The sequence below is a fragment of the Pseudorasbora parva genome, chromosome 14 (genome assembly GCF_024679245.1).
Source record: "Pseudorasbora parva isolate DD20220531a chromosome 14, ASM2467924v1, whole genome shotgun sequence".
Taxonomy (NCBI): domain Eukaryota; kingdom Metazoa; phylum Chordata; class Actinopteri; order Cypriniformes; family Gobionidae; genus Pseudorasbora; species Pseudorasbora parva.
Window position 1 is genome coordinate 46666368 of NC_090185.1, and position 20433 is coordinate 46686800.

Genomic DNA, 20433 nt, shown 5'->3' on the forward strand with positions numbered 1-20433 from the left:
CCAACAACCAAAAGGAGGACCAAGGTGCTTTACATTTAGAACAGAAAAACATCTACAATAAATAATATATTAATACATGAAGCAATAACCAAAGGAACAGTTACACAAAATACAAAAATAAAATTCAAAAATAAAATTCAAAGTGCCACAGTGCTACTGTGTGTTAAAAGCCAGTTTAAATAAATGCGTTTTTAACCTGGACTTGAATAGGGCCAGGTCTGTAAGAACACGCAGGTCTACTGGTAGAGTGTTCCAAAGTTTAGGAGCAGCAAAAGCAAATGAACGATCGCCCCACTGCTTGCACCGGGACCTCGGAACAACTAGCCTCATCTGGTCAGCCGACCGGAGGGCTCTGTTTGGACGGTGGACACTTAAAATCTCTGATAAATAAGGTGGCGCAAGGCCATTAAGAGCTTTAAAGGCAAACATTAAAATTTTAAAATCAACACGGTACCGAACCGGGAGCCAGTGGAGGGAACAGAGAACTGGACTAATATGGCTGTGTCTAGATGTACCAGTTAGAAGATGAGCAGCTGCATTCTGTACCAGTTGGAGACGATGGAGTGAAGACTGTGTGATGCCAATGTAGAGTGCGTTACAGTAATCAATGCGTGAGCTGATAAAAGCATGAATTGCCTTTTCCAGATCACTGCGGCACAGAAAAGGCTTTACTTTGGCTAAAAGTCGCAGCTGGAAAAAGCTTGCTTTGACTACAGAGTTAATTTGTTTGTAAATGCGTAAAGCGTGTATCCGTTCAGGAAATCATTCCTGCCGATAGCGAGCGGTTGATCTTTAAGATGTCTCCCGGTCGCCATCACCAGCTGATAATATTCCCGTACCGCCATTCCATCGCTGAAATTGGGCTGAAGAGGCTTCGCAGGGAACTGCTGTCCGTCAAGGTACACCGCTGAAAATTCTAAGTTATAATGATGAAAGGCGAATGGATTTTTCGTGTAGGAGCCGGTGAAGGCGTCGTTGTCGACCATACCTATGACGATAGACTTGGGTAGCGTTCCTAAAAACAGATTTTCTTGATTTGAAACACGAGCCCCTGCGGGTATGGAGAATGATTTTAGACTGACCCTATCGACGGGGTACTTTGCCGTTGTCGAGAGTAGTGTCTGGGCGTGTGCCAGTCTCACCGGCGGTGATACAGAAACTTTCTTGACAAATAGGGATGCAGCCACTATATTTAATTTGTAAGCCACGTCGTTGGACCTCATCAGACAGAATTCATCTTTTGCTCTAATAAATCTTATCTTAATGTCAACCCCGTTTATCAAAAGTTTCTCCTGGAAGAATATATCACTGTGTATGGGCACAAGGAGTTCCACCTCCTTGCTTTCGCTGGTGTAGCTCGATCTCTTTGTCAGCCCCGCGTTATTGCCTGCGGGGTCGTGGACATTCATCTGACCCGCGGTGTCCTTGTAAAACAAGCCGGAGGCGAAAATAGATTCCAGAGTATCTTTACCGTAGTTGATCAGACTTTCTATGATGCAGCGATAAGGATAGGTGCTCGAACTTTGAGATATCAGACGATCGCCCAGGGTTACGTCGACTTGTGAAAATATGGTGGCTCCGGGGTAGTTGATCAGCCCTACCTTCGCCGGGTGTGCAATCACATCACCGTTAGGTTTCGTGATTTTCACCCGTAGATAGAGCATGATGTTGTTGAGATCCAAATAATCATCGCCGTTGCCCGCGATAAAAAATTCCAACGGAGCGGAGTCGGATATGGCCGATAAAGGGGCCACTTCTAAATAGCCATTTTTCTCAATAACGGTCTGCGTCATCGGGACCGTAAATAAGTCCAGCTCCGACTTGATGCATTCTCCCGACATGCGATGCAGTAACGCCATGTTAGAATATAGATTTTGAGGCTCTCTTGATCGATACGTTTCGACTAACAGACTTCTTGCGCTTTCTGCGTGCGAGTGAGAGCCTGTTTGATCCGCTCGCCACTTTCTTCTTCTTCTTTTGTGCTAGCCATTGACCACGCCTCCTCACACCGGGCGGCTTAGACATTCTCTTACGGGCCATGACCATTAGCCCGGACCCGTCTTGAGCTTTATCGTTATGGGACCGCGTCAATACGTTTGAGACGACGTCGGATACTATATTTCTAGCCGCCGATTTTAGGTGAGGTTTCGCGATGCTAAATCCTCTTTTTAACAGAGGTATGGCCATCCTGAACAGGCCTCTAAATAAACCGCCTATTCCGGCCCCATACATAACCCCGCCCCCTGCATACCCCGGTAAGCCGCTGCCGGCTTGATTTTGGTAATAGCTTACATAGTCCGAGGTATTGGTCTCTCTAGGTGTATAATAAACCATTTTTAAAGAATCGGGATACGTTTTGGTTTAAAGTGAAGTTTTACTATGACTTTCCCGTAAGAAAATGCTACCTCGTTGTTTTGATCGTCCTTCAACTCTATGACGATGCTGTCGATGTGATCCTTGTTGACCGATGCGTAATGGGGGTTGTCGTATCTGGCAATGACCGCGTCGTTGCTTTTACCCGTTATATGTACGCATCTCAAGAGGGGTACGTGCGAATCGCCGACCGATTGATATTGGATGACGTCTGTGTAAACGTACATCGTGTAGAACCCCGCTTTGATATCCGCTTGATGAGGCGCGTACGAGATGACGGTCTTAGTAAAATCGGGTTCTTTATGATAGCTTAAACCTCCGAGAGGTTTTTGCGTCATTCCTAAAATGATGGCCAGTTTCCCCCGGAAACTCATCGAAATGTTGGGTTTCGCTACCAGATAGACCTTGTTTTTTAATTCGTCGTGATGCAATACGGCCGAGGGCGTGAGATGTTGGTTTATAGCACGGAGGATCGCTCGAATGTTTACGTAGTAACCGCCGTTTATGTTCAATTTTGAAATGATAGAAATACCAATATGTGTGGAGGTGCCATCGGGGGGTTCCGGGGCCTTATGTAGAATGAAATGTCCATCTTCGTCATTAAAGATGTACCAACTTCTAGGATATTCGATTTCGGCGAGTCCGACTTCCCATTCTCCTTTCAAGTTTATGGGCTTAGCCAACCTGGTTGTATAGCAGGCTATACGATTTTCAGGATAAACCGAATCCGACGCATTGCACGGCAAGGTGACGTAGAACCCGTGATCATCCATGACGATCCTTCGTGCCGTATGGGTCGATCCGTTAACGACGCATCGTTTTAAGGAGATTGCAAGTCCAGCAGAGTTTTTTTTATCTATATAACTATTAAATTTTGAAGGCCATCCGAGCCATTTCACTAGAACAAGCGTAGATTTCCCTTGTTTTTTCTGACCTAAAATCTTTTCCACTTTAAAAGATTTGTTTTTACTAACAATTATTTTTTGCAGCTCTTTTTCATAAAAAACCCCGTCGATGACATCACCGTCATAATCGGTGAGTCTGTAGACTGGGGGTTGTCGTGGGATACGAGAGGCCACGGTGAAAAATTCTTCCGTGTAGTTCTGCTCGTAACCTTTGGCGAACGGACCTCTGACTTTAGAAATCCTAACGACGTCGCCGACTTTGAAATTAAATAGGGGTTTAACCCCGGTCTTCTTTATATCGCCGTACAAGTTTTGAAACACTTGATCCTCATTTACTTTGTCCACGTCCACGGGTCTCATTCTGATACTTCGATGATAACTCGTGTTGTACCCCTGAATAATGTCTTGTAAAACATCTACGTATCTGCGCGAATTTGTAGCCATTAAAAATCTCCACATGCGACTTTTTAACGTTCTATTAAACCGTTCCACAACGCTGGCTTTCAAATCCGTGGCGGTAGCAAAGTGATTGATGTCGTGCTTTTTCATCATATCTTGAAAATGCTTGTTAAAAAACTCCGTTCCCTGATCCGTCTGCAGTTTCTGAGGTACACGCCCCTCGTCGAGTATAGACTTGAAAGCTTTAGTAACCTCAATGCCGCTCTTATTTTTCAACACTCGAACCCAGGAGTACTTGCTAAATACGTCTATACAGGTCAGCAGAAATTTATTACCGTCATTATCCTTGGCGTAGGCGGTCATATCGACAAGATCGGCCTGGAACTGCGTATCGACCCCGTACACAACCACTCTATTTCGTTTGTATTTTATAGGAGCTGTTTTGTGTAATGTGTAAGCATCCTCACCGGCCAACCATTCTGAAACCTCTTTATCGCTTAGACGAACCCCGCTATCTTTTAAGACGGCATCTTTTAATCGCTTTTTACCCCCTAAAGAACCAGGGTTGGATGGTGTATAATAAATCTTTTTCATGAGCTCCGACATGATGTCGTTTCAGCCGTTGCAAAAAGAATAATGCGTACAATGATTTTGAATCAATCTTTTATTAAAAAAGTTACAGAATACAAAAGTAAGTAAGTAAAATGGATACAATGAAATAACAGATCATGTAATCCAAGTACATAAAAAACAGATATAATGATGTTAATATAGCAACATCTAAGTAATAACTTACGGGATACAAAGTTAAAAATGAATATAATATTGTTACAGGATATAATGGCTAGTAAAAAATTATGATGGTAATAATCACATCAATGAAAGTCTAACCAGAAAAGAAAATCTCTGCAGGCCATCATGTTTTGGGCTAGGATGTAATCGATAAACATTGCAACAATTTTCTCAACAATGTTTTCCATTTCGTCAATTTTGGCTAATTCATTTTCATCATTTTCATCATACCCGCGTGTACTCAATATCAGTGTAGAACATACGTCCGCCACATAGGTACAGGAACACAACAGGTCTGTGATTCCAATCTCAGACTGCGATTGAAACAGTATATCTAGAACCTCTTTCATCATGACATCGGGTGGTTTGGTACCGTCTGCGCATTTGTCCGTCAAATCATCCCATGAATTAGGCATTCCTCTAATTAACACCATATTTTTCTTGAGATTCGCTTCACGCCTCGTGTCGGTGTCAATTGGAAATCCGGGGTTGGATGCATCCGCAATAATCTTATGCAACAGATTGCTCATCCGGTTTCTGTAATGATCTTTAAACATGAATTCCACACAACTCTTTAGGCTGCAGTTCGCACCCATGCTGGAGGGATCTTGATCGCTAGCCATTCACAATCGAAAGACCTTCCCAGAGATCAACCACGTCATAGACTATATCCTTGCAGGGTGCGTCCAGAAGTCTCCCCCTGATTTCTTCTAGCTTTGCCGCTATGAACGGCTCGTCTTTCAATTCGTGCAGGATAGTACCGACTGTTCCCTGAATACGATGAGGGTTAGATTTTAACCCGCAGCGGTTCAGGAGAATAGTGATGATGCCGTGAAAGAAGGGTTTAAACAACTTGCCTGATAGCTCGTCAAAGTGTGTGTCCAAGAAGAAGTTGGGTGGGTCAAACAGGCAGGAATGCTGCAGCTGGCTAGGATGGTTAATCGCACAACCCTGGCATTCGTCCTTAAGCTTGTCGGCGATGAGATGTTCCAGCAGCAGCACGGTCGCGGCTTTTATGATTTTGAATCCGACGTCGCTGAAACATCCGTCTGTAGCGTCGTAACGGCCTTTATCAGCGGAGAGGTAAGTCAGGTTGTGTGATCCGATGTCCGAAGCGAATTTATCCAGCCAGTCCTTGTGGAGGTCCGGTGGTTCGGGGGAGAAAGTTAGACTATGGTCGCACGCGTTGTCATCAGGAGGGTCGAGAATGCTGCCGAAAGAGATACCGCAGCTACAGACATGAGCGGGGTCTGATGATGCTTCTTCAGTCATGATGCGCGTAGTGAATGGGCGTGGACGCTATAGCTTCAGTGCTGCTGCGCACGCATTTGTCGGGGTGGAACAGCTGCACTTTAACTTTGCTGTATCCGTCATGCATGTCACACCATTTGAACATTTTGTTTATGTTCGGGAAAATATCTTTCAGCAGATCCATATCGCCCCAGCTGAACAATAATTGCATTTCAAACAGATCGTTATGCTCGGTAGGTATGACAGCCCTCGCTCGAACGTTGCTGAGTTTCGTGTTCTCTTTACAGCAGAATATGTAAACAGATTCCTTCACCATCTTTTCAGTGTGATCACCCACCACACGGTACCGGACATTCGGGGTTACACTGTCCCACTCTGCAACGTACAAAGGCTCTTCACCGCAGTCTTTCAGATCCCTCCAGACAAAATTGTAAAAAAGATTCCAGTCTTTTTCAGGAAATACAACGCAGGGGTCTTCCACGGCCTGAAACTCTCCATGGTTGTCGGTAGTGTAGAGCGTAACAGTACGAGTCGGTTTATGAAATCTGTACCCGAATACGCGTCCGCTGCCCATGTTAAATTCAGCTGTTTTCCATTCGGTAACTTCGTGGAGAAAATCTGTCAGACGGACGTGACCGTACGGTTTTCTCGGTGCCCTAGGCAGTCTTTCCGGCGATTTAGGGGGGGATAAACCATCCATCCTCATGTAGCTCATGATTCTCTTTTGTAGAACAGACTACACATCGATCAGTTTATATACGTTGCTACGGAATGAGGAGGAGGAGGAGGGTCCTGATAGCCTGAACTTCAAAGGATAAAACTTTCCGTCACAAATATATATCATACCCTCTTCAAAGGATAAAAAAACAACATATATTATCATTATTAACGACTTCATATATTATTAACGACTTCAAAACATCATATATTATACCCTCTTCAAAGGATAAAAACTTTATCATACCCACTTCAAAGGATAAAAACATCTGTCAAAACATTATATATTATACCGGTAATCCCCATCAACCCCGGAAGGTCAAAGGGCACATCATAAATTATACCCGTAATCCCCATAACCCCCGGAAGGTCAAAAGGTCACGTCATAAATCATACCGGAAACCCCTCCATGACCGTGACCCCGGAAGTTCAATCGGGCAAAAGGTCAAAAGGTCAAAGCCATAAATCTTTTTGTCATATGCCGCATCCTATTACTACTCACAACTTTAAAAAAGTTGAAATGACTGAATTTGTTGTGTTGGTTCAACAAAATATCACACATTGTAAAAAACACAAATTGCAAAAAGTTGAGAAGACTGATTTTGTTTTGTTGGTTCAGCAAAAATCCATACTGTACAAATCTCATACAACAAAAAAAAATCTTAGTACTAATTCCCCCTAACTTTTTTTTGTTGACTCAACTTTGGTAAATAACAGTTATGCGAACTGAAAATAAGTTGTCTGTGACACACAAAAAAAATGTTTCGTTGAGTCAACGTGACATTATTTGTTTTCTGGAGAGATGCAACTAATCTGTAACAAAACCTTTGTAGTTGAGCCAATTCAGCATTTTGTGTCTTTTGGAAACAGAAGCTCTTATTAAGAATGAACTGGTTCAGATGTAGACTTTTTTATTGAAAATGTTTGGTTACCATTTTGGTGATGATTGTTTCCTTTAGTTGGGCAGTTTGAGTCTTGGCAAATTGTATGAGTTTGTAACAGTGTTAAACAAAACACATAATGTGTTGCAAATAATGCTGTAACCAATGATCAAGTGATCTAGTGAACAGCTTTATAAAGGGAGTAGTTGACTACTTTTTTCATGATTTTCTTTTTTTTTTAAATAATGGTATATTACGTTTACCACAAAAGTTTTTTTTTTTTTTTTGCAGCAGATCAGTCATTCTGAATTTTGATTTTTAAAACATTGTGGGAACTTTTTTTTAGACACAGACAGACATCTAGAATCAGTATATGAATCTAAACAAGGGTGACATGCTTCATGCCACAATGCATGCTGGGAGCACTCATTTTAATACTGCTTTGGCTCCCAGCATGCATTGCGGCATGAAGCATGTCACCATTGTTGAGATTCCCATGCTGATTCTTGATGCCTGTGTGTGGCAAAACACTCCTCCCAATAATGTATTTCAAGTTCAGAAAGTCTGCTCTACTGCTACTTTGCTGGTTAAATATTGGTCAGAAATAATAATATTGATTTATTAGAGTTTATGAGGCTGAACACTTAATCAACTTGGTTTCTTTCTTAGCAAAAAATATGCCTTTTGGCTAAACACCGTTACAAACTCACACAATGAGGCTAACTACCCAACCAAAGGAAACACTCATCACCAAAATGGTGATGACCAAATTAATCTAAACCTGTTTCCAATGGACAACATTTCTTGAATTGGTTCAACTACAAAAGATTTGTTACTGAATAGTTGCGTACCTCCAGAAAACAAATAATGTCTAGTTTACACAACAACAACAAAAAAAATGTCACAGACAACTTATTTTGAGTTCATATATCTGTGATTTACAAAAGTTTCGTCAACAAAAAAAAGCTAGTGGAAATTGGTACTAAGATTGTTTTTGTTGTACCACCTTATTTTTTTTACAGTGTGGGGAAGACAGGTTTCTGGATCCGAAACATATAACACTACATCATCAGCATAAAGGGAAATTTTCTGTTCTTTACCTGCTCTAAGAATTCCTGTTATATTGCCATTAGACCTAAGAGAGACTGCAAGAGGCTCTACAGCTACTGCAAACAGCAATGGGGACAAGGGACAACCCTGCCTTGTCCCACGGTAAAGGGAAAAGTATTCAGATCTGATACCATTAGTTTTTACCAACGCCATAGGGGAAGAATATAAAAGTTTTATCCAGGACACAAATTTATCACCAAAGCCAAATTGTTTTAATTTATAAAATAAATAGTCCCACTCAACACGATCGAAAGCTTTTTCAGCGTCGAGAGAAATTAGGGATTCTGGTATAGACGAGTTTGATGAAGTGTAGATTATGTTCATCAGCCTTCTAAGATTAAAAAAGCCTTGTCTGTTTTTTATAAAGCCAGTTTGGTCTGGATGAATTATATCATGTATTACAGCTTCCAGCCTCAGAGAGAGAATCTTAGCGAGGATTTTTACATCTACATTAAGGAGTGAGATTGGACGATACGATCCACAGTCTAGTGGAGATTTATTCGATTTCAAGATCAATGAATTTGATACCTGCTGCATGGAGGGTTGAAGATGCAAACAAGATTGTTTGTTATAAGACACACAATTAACTACATACTTACCTCAACTGTATTCTAACCATGATGGTCCAATTTTGGTTTGGCCTCTAATTTGATGGTTGAGGCTGAGGAAAGAGCCAAGTTGAATAGTGAATGGCCCCTAATTTGCATAGATGGACCCTTATGGTTGAGGCTTAGGAAGGAGTTGAGTTGAATAGAGAATTAATGGGCCATCATGGTTGTAATAAATGGGCCATCAATGGTTGTGGTCACTGGGCCATCATGGTTGAGAACCAGGGGTTGGCGGGTTGGCTCCTCCCACCTGATAAACAATAGCAAGCAACCTGATTGGTCTGCTGGCGATGACATCACACACATTGGTGCACTATACATACTGCAGCTGGATGAAGCACATTTTCACTTTGTTTTCAGATCTGACTACAGAGACTACCCTTTGACTTCTGCAAGAACATCTGGAAATATCTTGGAACATGGCATCTCAATCTGCTAAGTAAGTTCCCATTGCTTTTCTCTATTTAATTTTTTCCCATTTGTGTTGTGTCTGATCAAATATTTTGTCCATGTTATTACCTTGTTTTTGTTATATGATGTTATTTGCCTTTGTTATTTCCATGTTGTTGTGTTATATGCTGTTATTTGCCTATTGGTTATTTGCTTGATATTGCCTGTTATTGCTATATGCCAGTTGAAAAACTATGGGTTAAAAACATGATAAAACAAATGTTTGAGAAGGATAGTATCTCTTTCTGCCTCTGTTTTAAGAATTGCTCTGTTTCCATTCCTTTTGACATTTCTAATCGTTGGTGTCTGCTTTGTCTCACAGCCAGAAATCCGACCGCCACATTGTTCACTGCTTGCTGTGTAAAAAACCACAGGAGATCCTGACGACGCATCTGCGCAGAGTCTGCATGAAAGGTAATACACCCGAAGAACGGCTTGAGGAGGTGAAGAGGGCCAAGGAGTCTGCCAAGGAGTGGACACGGCAAGCCAGGAACTGGGACTACAACGAAATGGTCAAACGTTACCCCCACAAACCATCCAGGTTGGCTCTTCTGGAAGAGCTTCACCAGAGAAACTTTTTTGCTGCCAATGCACCTAACCAAGCAGACCTGGGGAACAAAGAGATGTCCACCACCACCACGTCTGACGTTCCGACACCCAGTGAACCTTCTGGAGGGGCCGGTGTCAGCTCTGAAGTGGCTGGTGGCGCCTCTGTGGTGGAGGATAGCAGCTCCGAGGGCAGCATCACTGATCCAAGTGACAGAACATGGCAAAAGTAAGTTCTAAACCTCACACACATCAGTCCGGAAACTGTGACCAAAATGTAAGGTTGCTTTGAGCTCATTTTCTTTGGTCTGTATTTTTTTTCAGAGATCAAGCGCAGTTCACTACCAGCGTCAGGGTCAAGATGACGCAAATGGGGCTCTATGAAAAGTTCCCAGCAGAAGAGGCCCTGTTGTCTGACTTCAAGGGCTACTTGATCAACACCCTGCAGGTCCCAAACTGCCAGCAGGAGGTAAGATGCATCCCATTTGAATTTTTTTAAAGTCTGCTCCGTACTGCTCTCTGTAACCGGGAAATGTTTTAATATATAGTAGCACAGCACGTGTAGAGCAGCTCTTATGTTCCATAAAGGAAGGGAACTCAGAAACAACAGAGCTGTATTAGGGGTGTCTGTGTGTGGCTGGCCGGTGTGTGGCTTTTCTTCTCACTGCATCATCTCACACTTCTCTTTTCCTTTCATCACAGGTAGACAACGTCTCCAGGATGCTGAGGTTCATCCAACCAAGTGGGGATGAACTCAGCTTGGACTTCCTGCTGAAGTCCACCGAAACAAAAGACTACCTCACCCAACTCCGGCGCGCTGACATGGGCCCGGCCCCCATACTGAATTACATCAAAAACATGATCCGGTTTGTTCAGTATTTGAAGACACACCTGAACTTGGCTGCAGCTGATCCGGACTTCTCCAGGAAGTGTCAAGCATACCTCGACCTCCTGGCTTCTATCAGAAAGCCAGTTGCCAAGTCCAACAGCAAGGTCGTCTGAAAACGAGGTCAGTTGCTAATCTGCTTTCCATTTGTTTTTCTTTAATGACTCCCTCCATGTTGATAGTACTTATGTGCTTGGCTGTACATCTGGGTTTATGTGATACAGCCATGTGTGTAATTCTCTGCCCCATTGTGGTCGTGTATGTCATTCTAGGTATGACCGGTTCCAGGATGGTGAGAAGAGCCTTCAGGAGTGCCAGGCCGTCCTCCGGAAGGCGAAGAAAGATATGCTGTCTGTCTATGGGAGGCTGCTGGAAGGGGACCACGTTGCTTTGGAGGAAAAGACCACGTTCCGGTATTACTGTGAAGCAATACTGATCCTCGGCCACTTCCAGAGACCAGGAGCGGTGGAGGGAATAACAGTAAGTGTTAAGACCTCAGTTTTCATGAGGGCATCAGCCTAAACAGATTAAATTAGGTAGTCTGCAAAGAGGATGTTTATGTCAGTTATTCACAGTTTTTTGTTTTATTTTATTTTTATAGACAACAGAGTGGGAGAGCAGAAAAATTTCTGGTGGAAAGGTCTGCGTTGCAGTGAGTGAACACAAGACTGCGACGATGCAGATCCCTGTGTTTGCCCTCACAATGGAGGAGGCAGCAGTAAGTACACTTTGTACAGGCTAAATTGCCCTACCATGAAATACAGTGTATACACCAGCAATGAACCAACAAATATTATCAGATGTATTTATTTATCTTTTTGCCTCTGCAGATGCTGGACGCATACTATACCTGGATCCGCCCGGACTCCATCCGGCCAGATGTTGACCATTCTAACAGGTTGTTTGTGTCGTCGTCGGGCACCAAGATTAGAAGTGCAACCAACGACTTCTCTTGTCTGCACCAACAGTAAGCATTAACAGCAGTCCATAAGCCTCAAAGAAAACTATATAATTCAAGTTTGGGAGTTTCAACTCATATTTATGCCCCATTGCAGCTACAAATTGCCAAACATCAAGAGCCAGCAGATACATAGGACCGTGGAGATGTGGCTGCAAACTTCATGGAGGAGCAGAAGGCGTCTGTGGCCCACTACATGGCTCATTGGACGGCAGTAGCAAACCAGCACTACCGGATGAAGACCCTGGACACTGTCGTGGCCCCTTCCAACCTGCTCAGCTCGCTGACACGGTATGCAATTATCTGTAACAGTTATAATACTAATGTCTCTCAACGCTCATCCATCAGTTTGTCAGTGTGTAACCTTGAAACCTTTTTTTTAATGTTGCAGCTCCTCTTCTGACGACTCTGGCGAAGAGGGCCCCCGGGCCGAGAAGAGACGGCGAGTGGAAGAAGAGGTTGCCAGTCCAGCACCGGACTTTGAGGCTTTCCTACAGGCCTTCCCTGTAGGAATCACTGGCCAGCCACCCAACAAAACACAGAGAGCAAACGCTGGGTTCCCTGACATCTTTTGTGTAAGTGCAGACACTTTCTTAGCCAACGATTAGTTTTGCTCCAACAGAAACATTTAGAACTTGTGTGTGAACCTTAAATTTAATTTAAATGTTCTCTCTTTAACAGCAAAATGCTCAAGACTTGCCCCGACTGCAGTGAAGGTGGCTAAAGTCATAGAGGCAGAGGGGTGGACGGCCAACTATCCACGCCCAGAGGACGTCCTCGCAAAGTGGAGGCCGCTCACCAGAGCACAGGCGCAGAGTGACCCGACCATCATCAAAGGGGTGACCAAGCAGAAATGGTCGGGTCTGGCTGTGAAGGACTTTGGGGAGCAGAAAGGTATGTACCAATGTCTTATGAGCACAGTAAAATCCATCTAAATAAAAAAAGATTATAATTGCATTGTGGACAGCACATTTAATGACTCCTCTTTTTGACAACAGGAGTTGTTGCAACCAAGGCCTTCGGGAAGGGCTCCATCATGTGTGATTACCATGGAAAAGGTGATCACAGGTGCTGAGGGCAGGGAGATGGCAGAGAATCAGGACAAGCTGGGCAACCTGTTTTTCATCAAACATGGCAGCGAGGAAGTCTGAATCGATGCAGAGACCTTCTCCTGCGAGTGCCACCCGTCTCTGGAAACCAAGGGGAGACTGATTACGCACTCCAAGAAAAACTACAACGTGCAGCCACTCCACTGCATGGTGGAGCTTCAGGGAGGAGACAGACAGGTCCTGCTCTTTCAGGCCATCAAGGACATTGCAAAAGATGAGACTGTCCGCTTCGACCACAGCATCAAGAAGAGGTCCTTTTGTGGGAAGGAAGTGGACCTGAAGTGGCTGGACGTATGATTGCTGAAAGATTCTTATTTTTACATACCTCTTGTTCAACGACAACATTATTCTTTGGGTAAGCACATATTCTCGAAGAATGGGTGGATTTGAGACTATTTGTGTGATGTGTTTTATTAAATTTATAGCTTCAATTTTATTGATTTCTACTTAAAATTTATTGTAATTGATGTTGACAAATGGGACTTTTTTACAGGGGATTTGTGGGGGGGGGGGGGGGGGTGGAGCTGGACTTCTGATTGCTGAAAGATTTTTGTTTTGCATGCTTCTTGTTCAACGACAACATTTTTGGATGAGTGAACCCATCCGGCCATTCATTCAATACTCAATTTTTAATTCATAACATTATAAAAACAGCACGCAACTATTGAGTTATCTTTCAAGTCTTGCGCTTGAACAGACTAACTCACACAAGAAGTAGCCGATGTCAACATGTCCATCTTGATGAGTATCCAAGCAGACATAGTCTGAATATGCCTTAAGTGAACATACAGTCGAGAAAGCGATACCCCTGGGTCTTAAAGGGGCATTAGCCTTTACTGCTGTCTGTTTAATGTCAAAGAAGATAAGGAATCACTCCCTGCTCTTGATTGAATAGCTTTTGTAAGTTTAATATTTAATTTAAACAGTTAAATATGCTGTAATTTTTCATTTGATTACTTTAATCAATTTATTTACCTAAAAACTAATGTTAGACCTACCTGAAAAGAAAAAAAGCATTATTTTATTATCTTTGCTGCTGCTTGTATTTAAGTTATTTGTTCTTTTCTTTATTTTTATTTGACAGTAGTCCTTTTTTCCATGAACATAGCAAATACCGACCCATAGAGAAACCGTGAACCTGAAACTGTGAACCTAAAACAGAATCGTTAGCAATCTGTAGCGTTACACCCCTACCGTAACATATGCGAGGGGGTGCCACAAAATTTAGATCATTTTCAAAGGGCTCCATGACTGAAAAAAGGGAAACACTGGATTAGTTAATTAAGTTATCTAGGCTATTTGACATGGCAGCACTTAAACGCGAGCAGGAACAGAAAATAGCTGATTGCTTAAACAGCTTTTCCAAGATCCTGTTTTACAAATCTTTAAGAATTCTCTCATAAATGTGTCATATATCACTGAAAATGGGAGAATCTCAGCTTTAATGTGGTATATGGCTCTCATATTCAGGATAATTATGCATCAGATGTGTTGCAGTTTTAAAAAATAAGCTTGTGTTTACATTGGAATTTCTCAAAAACATGATTTTCTGAGCCCGAAATTCAGCAAATCTTTAACATAGCCATACTCATTTAATATTTGAGATAAAGGTTATATTTTAACAGAATGTTCTTTACATTATGTAGGATGATTTTATGTAGAAAACAGTGAATCCCAAAGAAATGACTTTAGGAGGAGACTGTCACAGACAGGGTCACATATGTTACCCTTAGTCAGCATCAAATCTGCCCTCTTTGTTGAGCCCAGTGGTGGAAAGAGTACTGGAAAAGCATACTCAAGTAAAAATACAATTACTTGTCAAAAAATGTAGTGCTAGTAGAGTAAAAGTACCTGTCCTAAATACTACTCAAAGTAGGAGTAAAAAGTAGCCCTTTTAAAGTACTCAAGAGTAGCGAGTATTATGCTATGAATGTTATTCAACCGGATACCCTGCAAATAAAACATGTAGCGTATGCTCTTTAATGGATGATTCTCAGTAGGAACAAAAACAAAACACGAGATGACTAACAGTATTTCAATATTTCTCCAAGTTTTATTTTTGACTGCTAGTAAATTCTAAAAAAATACAGCCATGTAATATTTGAGAAAGAAACCAATAATCTGCTTTGCACATAGCTCACTGTATGTGCCACTTTGTGTTGGGTGGGATGTAAACTGTGTAGAGTATTGTTTTTGTGATGGCCATAAACATTCCTCAGGACCTCAGCAGTAGTGGCTGAAACAAAGAAAGACCAAAATGATCCATACAGACCCAACCTTAAGACTGATGTAAGCTACACACATCCATCTCATACTTCTTCAGAGAAATAAGTATTCTCAGTGACAGCTATATGTAATGCAAAATCATTCATATTTTGAATGGGACTCGAGTGGACTCGGAAATAAGTCCGAGTCCTAATATGTTCGAGTATGGGTCAATTCCGAGTCCAAATGCACACGAGTCCATGACGACCATGAAAATATGGTCTCGAGACCAAGTCCGAGTCTCGAGTACAAATCACTGGGGTGACAGGGTAGTGGTCTGCATACTCGAGCGGTTAACACGCTTTCCTGAAGTCTCTTCCCATCTTCATCCACACGTTTGTTTCTTGTGCTCGCTCACTCACTCCATCTCTGTCTGAATATATAAAATGTCTATGATAAGCGTCCACACAGCAGTGCCAACATAACCTGCACGAACTACACCGCAAGCTTTAGTCCACAGTACAGCCTCATACAAAACATGGAAGCACTTTAGAATAATGTTTTAATCGATGTTATCAACTATTATTAAAGCATTTCATGTTCATTTACTGTTAGTTTAAGTCATTTCATAATGCAACATTGGATGTTACGAATACTTTACTTTTTAGAAATGAACAAGTACGTTAAGTACTGTATTCAGATTACTCATGCTAGCTAATGTGTGGATCATTATTGTAAAGTGTTACCAAAGACATGTGGATCCAGAGGGCTTCTGCTGTTTGCTTGTTTTCTGTCATTTTCTGTGTGTGTGTGAGACGGTTATTTTTAATCTAAGTTTCTTAGATTATCACATATTGCAGAATAACACTAAAAACGGTAAAGCACATCAGACGTGTGTGTGTGTGTCGCTACCAAATAAAAATGATTTGTAGCTTTCTTCATTTGTTATTTCTGCTTTAGTTTTGTTATTGTATATATTTCTCTTTACTTGGTTTTGTTGTAATGTAACCTTTTAATAATTTTGATAATAACATACAAATTTCCTTGGGGTCCCAAACCCCAATTAATGAAATCAATTGTTTGATTTAATAATTTCTATTATTAGTACCAATCGACATATGCTTGAAACAAAATTTTCGAATAACTCATTGATAGTTTGACTTCTCATTTGTGAAATATATTTGCAACATAACCAGTATACAGTACAGCTAGATTTACTAAGTGCTTCTGTGTCTAACAGGACTTAAGTAGCAGTGGCCCAGCTCATTAGCATTTCAACTGACTGTGTGTGTGTGTGTGTGTGTGTGTGTGAGGCCTTGCTTAAGCAGCAGCTACAAATACATTCAGCACTCTGAAAGAATATATACACTGCATGTTGTTTGCACATTTTATGTTTTCAGTTTTATTATGTTCATTACTCATGCAGCATCCCCCTGAACCGATTCTGCTCAACTACAAGCACAATTCCTGCTTTACATTCACTTTGCAGTTCTAAAACTAAATTCTTTCAGCTTATTCTGTTGTTTTGTGTATAGCTCACTGTAAGTGCAACTTTAAATCTGTGTTGTTTTTGTAAGACAAATATGCGTTACTGTGTATTTGTGTTCTTAGTTGAAAAAAAAACAACAACAATATTCTCAAATATTTTACAACACACTTATGTATAGTGTAACCACTTTAAAGTAAACTATGTAAAATTGTTTGAGTCCAGGGTAAACGGCATCATTTAGTCCAAGCTATGCTTGCCTGTAACATCACAGAAAGGTTGTCTTCCTGCTGTTTTTATTGACTCAAAGGTGTTCTGACCTCCTTTCATTGCTTAGGCTTAATTGTTCACTCTTTCCTGCATACACAATTTGTTATAACCTCAAACATTAATCAGGTGTATTTACTGCTGCTATTGACTCAAAATGCATATTCTCATGCTAGCTTGCTTATATGAGCTTAAGTCTTCATTCTTTGTATCAACACAACTTATAAACCATCAAACATCATTTTCACCATGTTAGTTTCATTGATAACCGCAACCCATGCAACATTACCAAAGGGCTAGCTTACAGCAACCACTGAACCAGTCTATTTAAATGTTGAGCAAGCTACCTCATTGGCTGCAGGTTCAGCAGTGGCCAATCAGCTTGTGACATGTGTTAATGATGTGATTACATGCAATCTGCAAGCTAAGGACAAAAATCAATCTGCGCCCTCTAGAGATTCATGACTGAACTACAGCTTAATGTTACACCTCGTAAAATAATTATTTAAAAAAAACTGTAACTATACAGTAAATGACTATAAGTCTACTTTTATATGCACTATAAAACGTGTTATTTTGAAATGTATTTAGCAGACTTTTAATAGGGCAACAGGCATGATAGATGTAATAGAACAAATACATAGATTACCCAGCTTAACACGACATGTTGGTTACATAATTTATTTGTACTTTTTGCTAATTTCATGACTTACTAACTGACAGAGGAATTAAAATGTTGCATGCTTGTAATTTCATCACCATCAAATGACCATCTCACAGCGTCATCAGTACGATATCCTAAGGTTATAAGATAACCGGAAACATTCCAATTACATTCATAATATTTAGGTAATTTCATAACTTATTGGAAACAAAGCATCATCAACGATTTGTGCTCTATATTATAAGTGTTCTGAAGCCATTCCGTAGTTTAATGTGAGGGACAGATTAATATTTAAGTCATTCAATTCAAGTTCACATCAATGCATGCTTCCCTCCGCCGCGGATGTCAGTCACTCTCCGTTCAGCTTTAAACTGTGTGTGTGTGCCACGTTCAGTTACGACAGTCAACACGATGAAACTCTCTCTAAGATGATTTAATGTTCCTGTTATCACGCTTGATCTGTAGATAACGCTCTGTGGTAAGGCAACGAGATCTGCAAGAATATTTTTCTGTTTCTTATGGGGTGAGTTTCCATAAACATCAATATTTGTCATTTTGTGTTCATTCTAAGAACATGTACACATTATCTCATGTTTTGACCTTCCGATACCTACCTATTATAAATGTTAGCATCGTATCACTTGCCAAAACCGTCATTACTATAATGGGCTTTTAGATGATAATGTTAGCATCTGCTATCCTTTATTATTAATAGTATGCAGTCTGATGTTTCCTGTTGCGTCTGTCGTTACTATGCATTATGCAACCCATGCAGCTTTACAGGGGGTGTGGCTAATGTAAATGAGATGTAAATGAGCACTATTGTCAGGTGAGAACTGCAAAACTTTAGAGGCCGTTTTCTCCCCTTTAAACTTTTTTAAATGCTTACATTCAAAGGTGCACAACTTCTCCTAATATTATCAGATTTCCATGTATTACACATGGTTGAAAACCTTGGAGACTACACTTTCAGAATCTGCGAATAACTCAAAATGCCCCAAAACCGACCTGTGTCCCTATTTTCTGTGATTGGTCGCAAATGTTTTCTTATATGTTCAACTGGTAACCAGAAAAAAAACAGCAAATAAGAAAACTGACATGACTGCATTCGGTAGGCTATGTAGCCTATCAGACACGTCATCATATTCCAACTGACACAGTACATAACCTGCCACTGGGCAGGGCACATCACCGTCCAGACCACACCGATGACCTCGGGCCTGGAACACTGAACTGCAGTCTGCACTCTTTTTCCAACGGGACTCAGAGCCAAAGTAAATATATTCGGGAAGCATAACCATGCCACAAAATACTCTACTAGGGAGACCAGCCTCTCAATGCTGGCCTCCGGTACCCACCGAGCCTCCTGCCCGACCCCCTGAAGCAGCCACCGGGCAGAGCTTAAGTCGGGGAGAATTTTCGGTGTGCGAACGCGTTTGCTGCCCAGCTGCAAGTCTTCTAGAGGCGGCTGGAGCAGCATGCATTAACTGGAAATCGATGTGGTCTGAGCGTCATAGACGGCGGATCGCAGCATCGACTTCCAGAAAACTCCACATAGGAAGCAACCTCGATCGCTCTCCGGAAGATTTTCGTTTAGATTAATGTATAGATAAGAGAACATGATTTGGATGCTAGGCATAAAATATCTACCTTCACAAAGTCAGATTTAAATGGTCAGATTTTCCTCAGAATTAAATGCCACCATAATCACCCACCAATGAACAGGTTCTGAATGATAGACTTAATAAACATATCTAACTCCTTAAAGTCAGATAATATTAAATTAATTTTAATTTATTAAAAACATATAACACTACATCATCAGCATAAAGGGAAATTTTCTGTTGTTTACCTGCTCTAAGAATTCCTGTTATATTGCCATTAGACCTGAGAGAGACTGCAAGAGGCTCTACAGCTACTGCAAACAGCAATGGGGACAAGGGACAACCCTGCCTTGTCCCATGGTAAAGGGAAAAGTATTCAAAACTGATACCATTAGTTTTTACCGACGCCATAGGGGAAGAATATAAAAGTTTTATCCAGGACACAAATTTATCACCAAAGCCAAATTTTTTTAATGTATAAAATAAATAGTCCCACTCAACACGATCAAAAGCTTTTTCAGCGTCGAGAGAAATTAGGGCTTCTGGTATAGACGAGTTTGATGAAGTGTAGATTATGTTCATCAGCCTTCTAAGATTAAAAAAGCCTTGTCTGTTTTTTATAAAGCCAGTTTGGTCTGGATGAATTATATCATGTATTACAGCTTCCAGCCTCAGAGAGAGAATCTTAGCGAGGGTTTTTACATCTACATTAAGGAGTGAGATTGGACGATACGATCCACAGTCTAGTGGAGATTTATTCGATTTCAAGATCAATGAAATTGACGCCTGCCACATGGAGGGAGGAAGATGCAAACAAGATTGTTTGTTATAAGACACACAATTAACTACATACTTACCTCAACTGTATTCTAACCATGATGGTCCAATTTTGGTTTGGCCTCTAATTTGATGGTTGAGGCTGAGGAAAGAGCCAAGTTGAATAGTGAATGGCCCCTAATTTGCGTAGATGGACCCTTATGGTTGAGGCTTAGGAAGGAGTTGAGTTGAATAGAGAATTAATGGGCCATCATGGTTGTGGTCGTTGGGCCATCATGGTTGCAATAAATGGGCCATCAATGGTTGTGGTCACTGGGCCATCATGGTTGAGAACCAGGTGTTGGCTCCTCCCACCTGATAAACAATAGCAAGCAACCTGATTGGTCTGCTGGCGATGACATCACACACATTGGTGCACTATACATACTGCAGCTGGATGAAGCTG

General features: G+C 41.4%; 1 protein-coding gene across 1 annotated transcript; it reads right to left on the reverse strand.

Annotated features, from left to right (window-relative positions):
• Positions 1-710: 710 nt before the first annotated feature.
• Positions 711-1859, reverse strand: LOC137039821 (uncharacterized protein F54H12.2-like). The gene has a single exon (XM_067415095.1). It carries the CDS (start codon positions 1857-1859, stop codon positions 711-713), a length of 1149 nt encoding a protein of 382 aa, XP_067271196.1.
• Positions 1860-20433: the final 18574 nt, after the last annotated feature.

What these genes read in the sequence shown, in the direction of transcription:
- LOC137039821 (XM_067415095.1), bottom strand. Translation starts at nt 1,859, where the DNA reads ATGGCGTTACTGCATCGCATGTCGGGAGAATGCATCAAGTCGGAGCTG.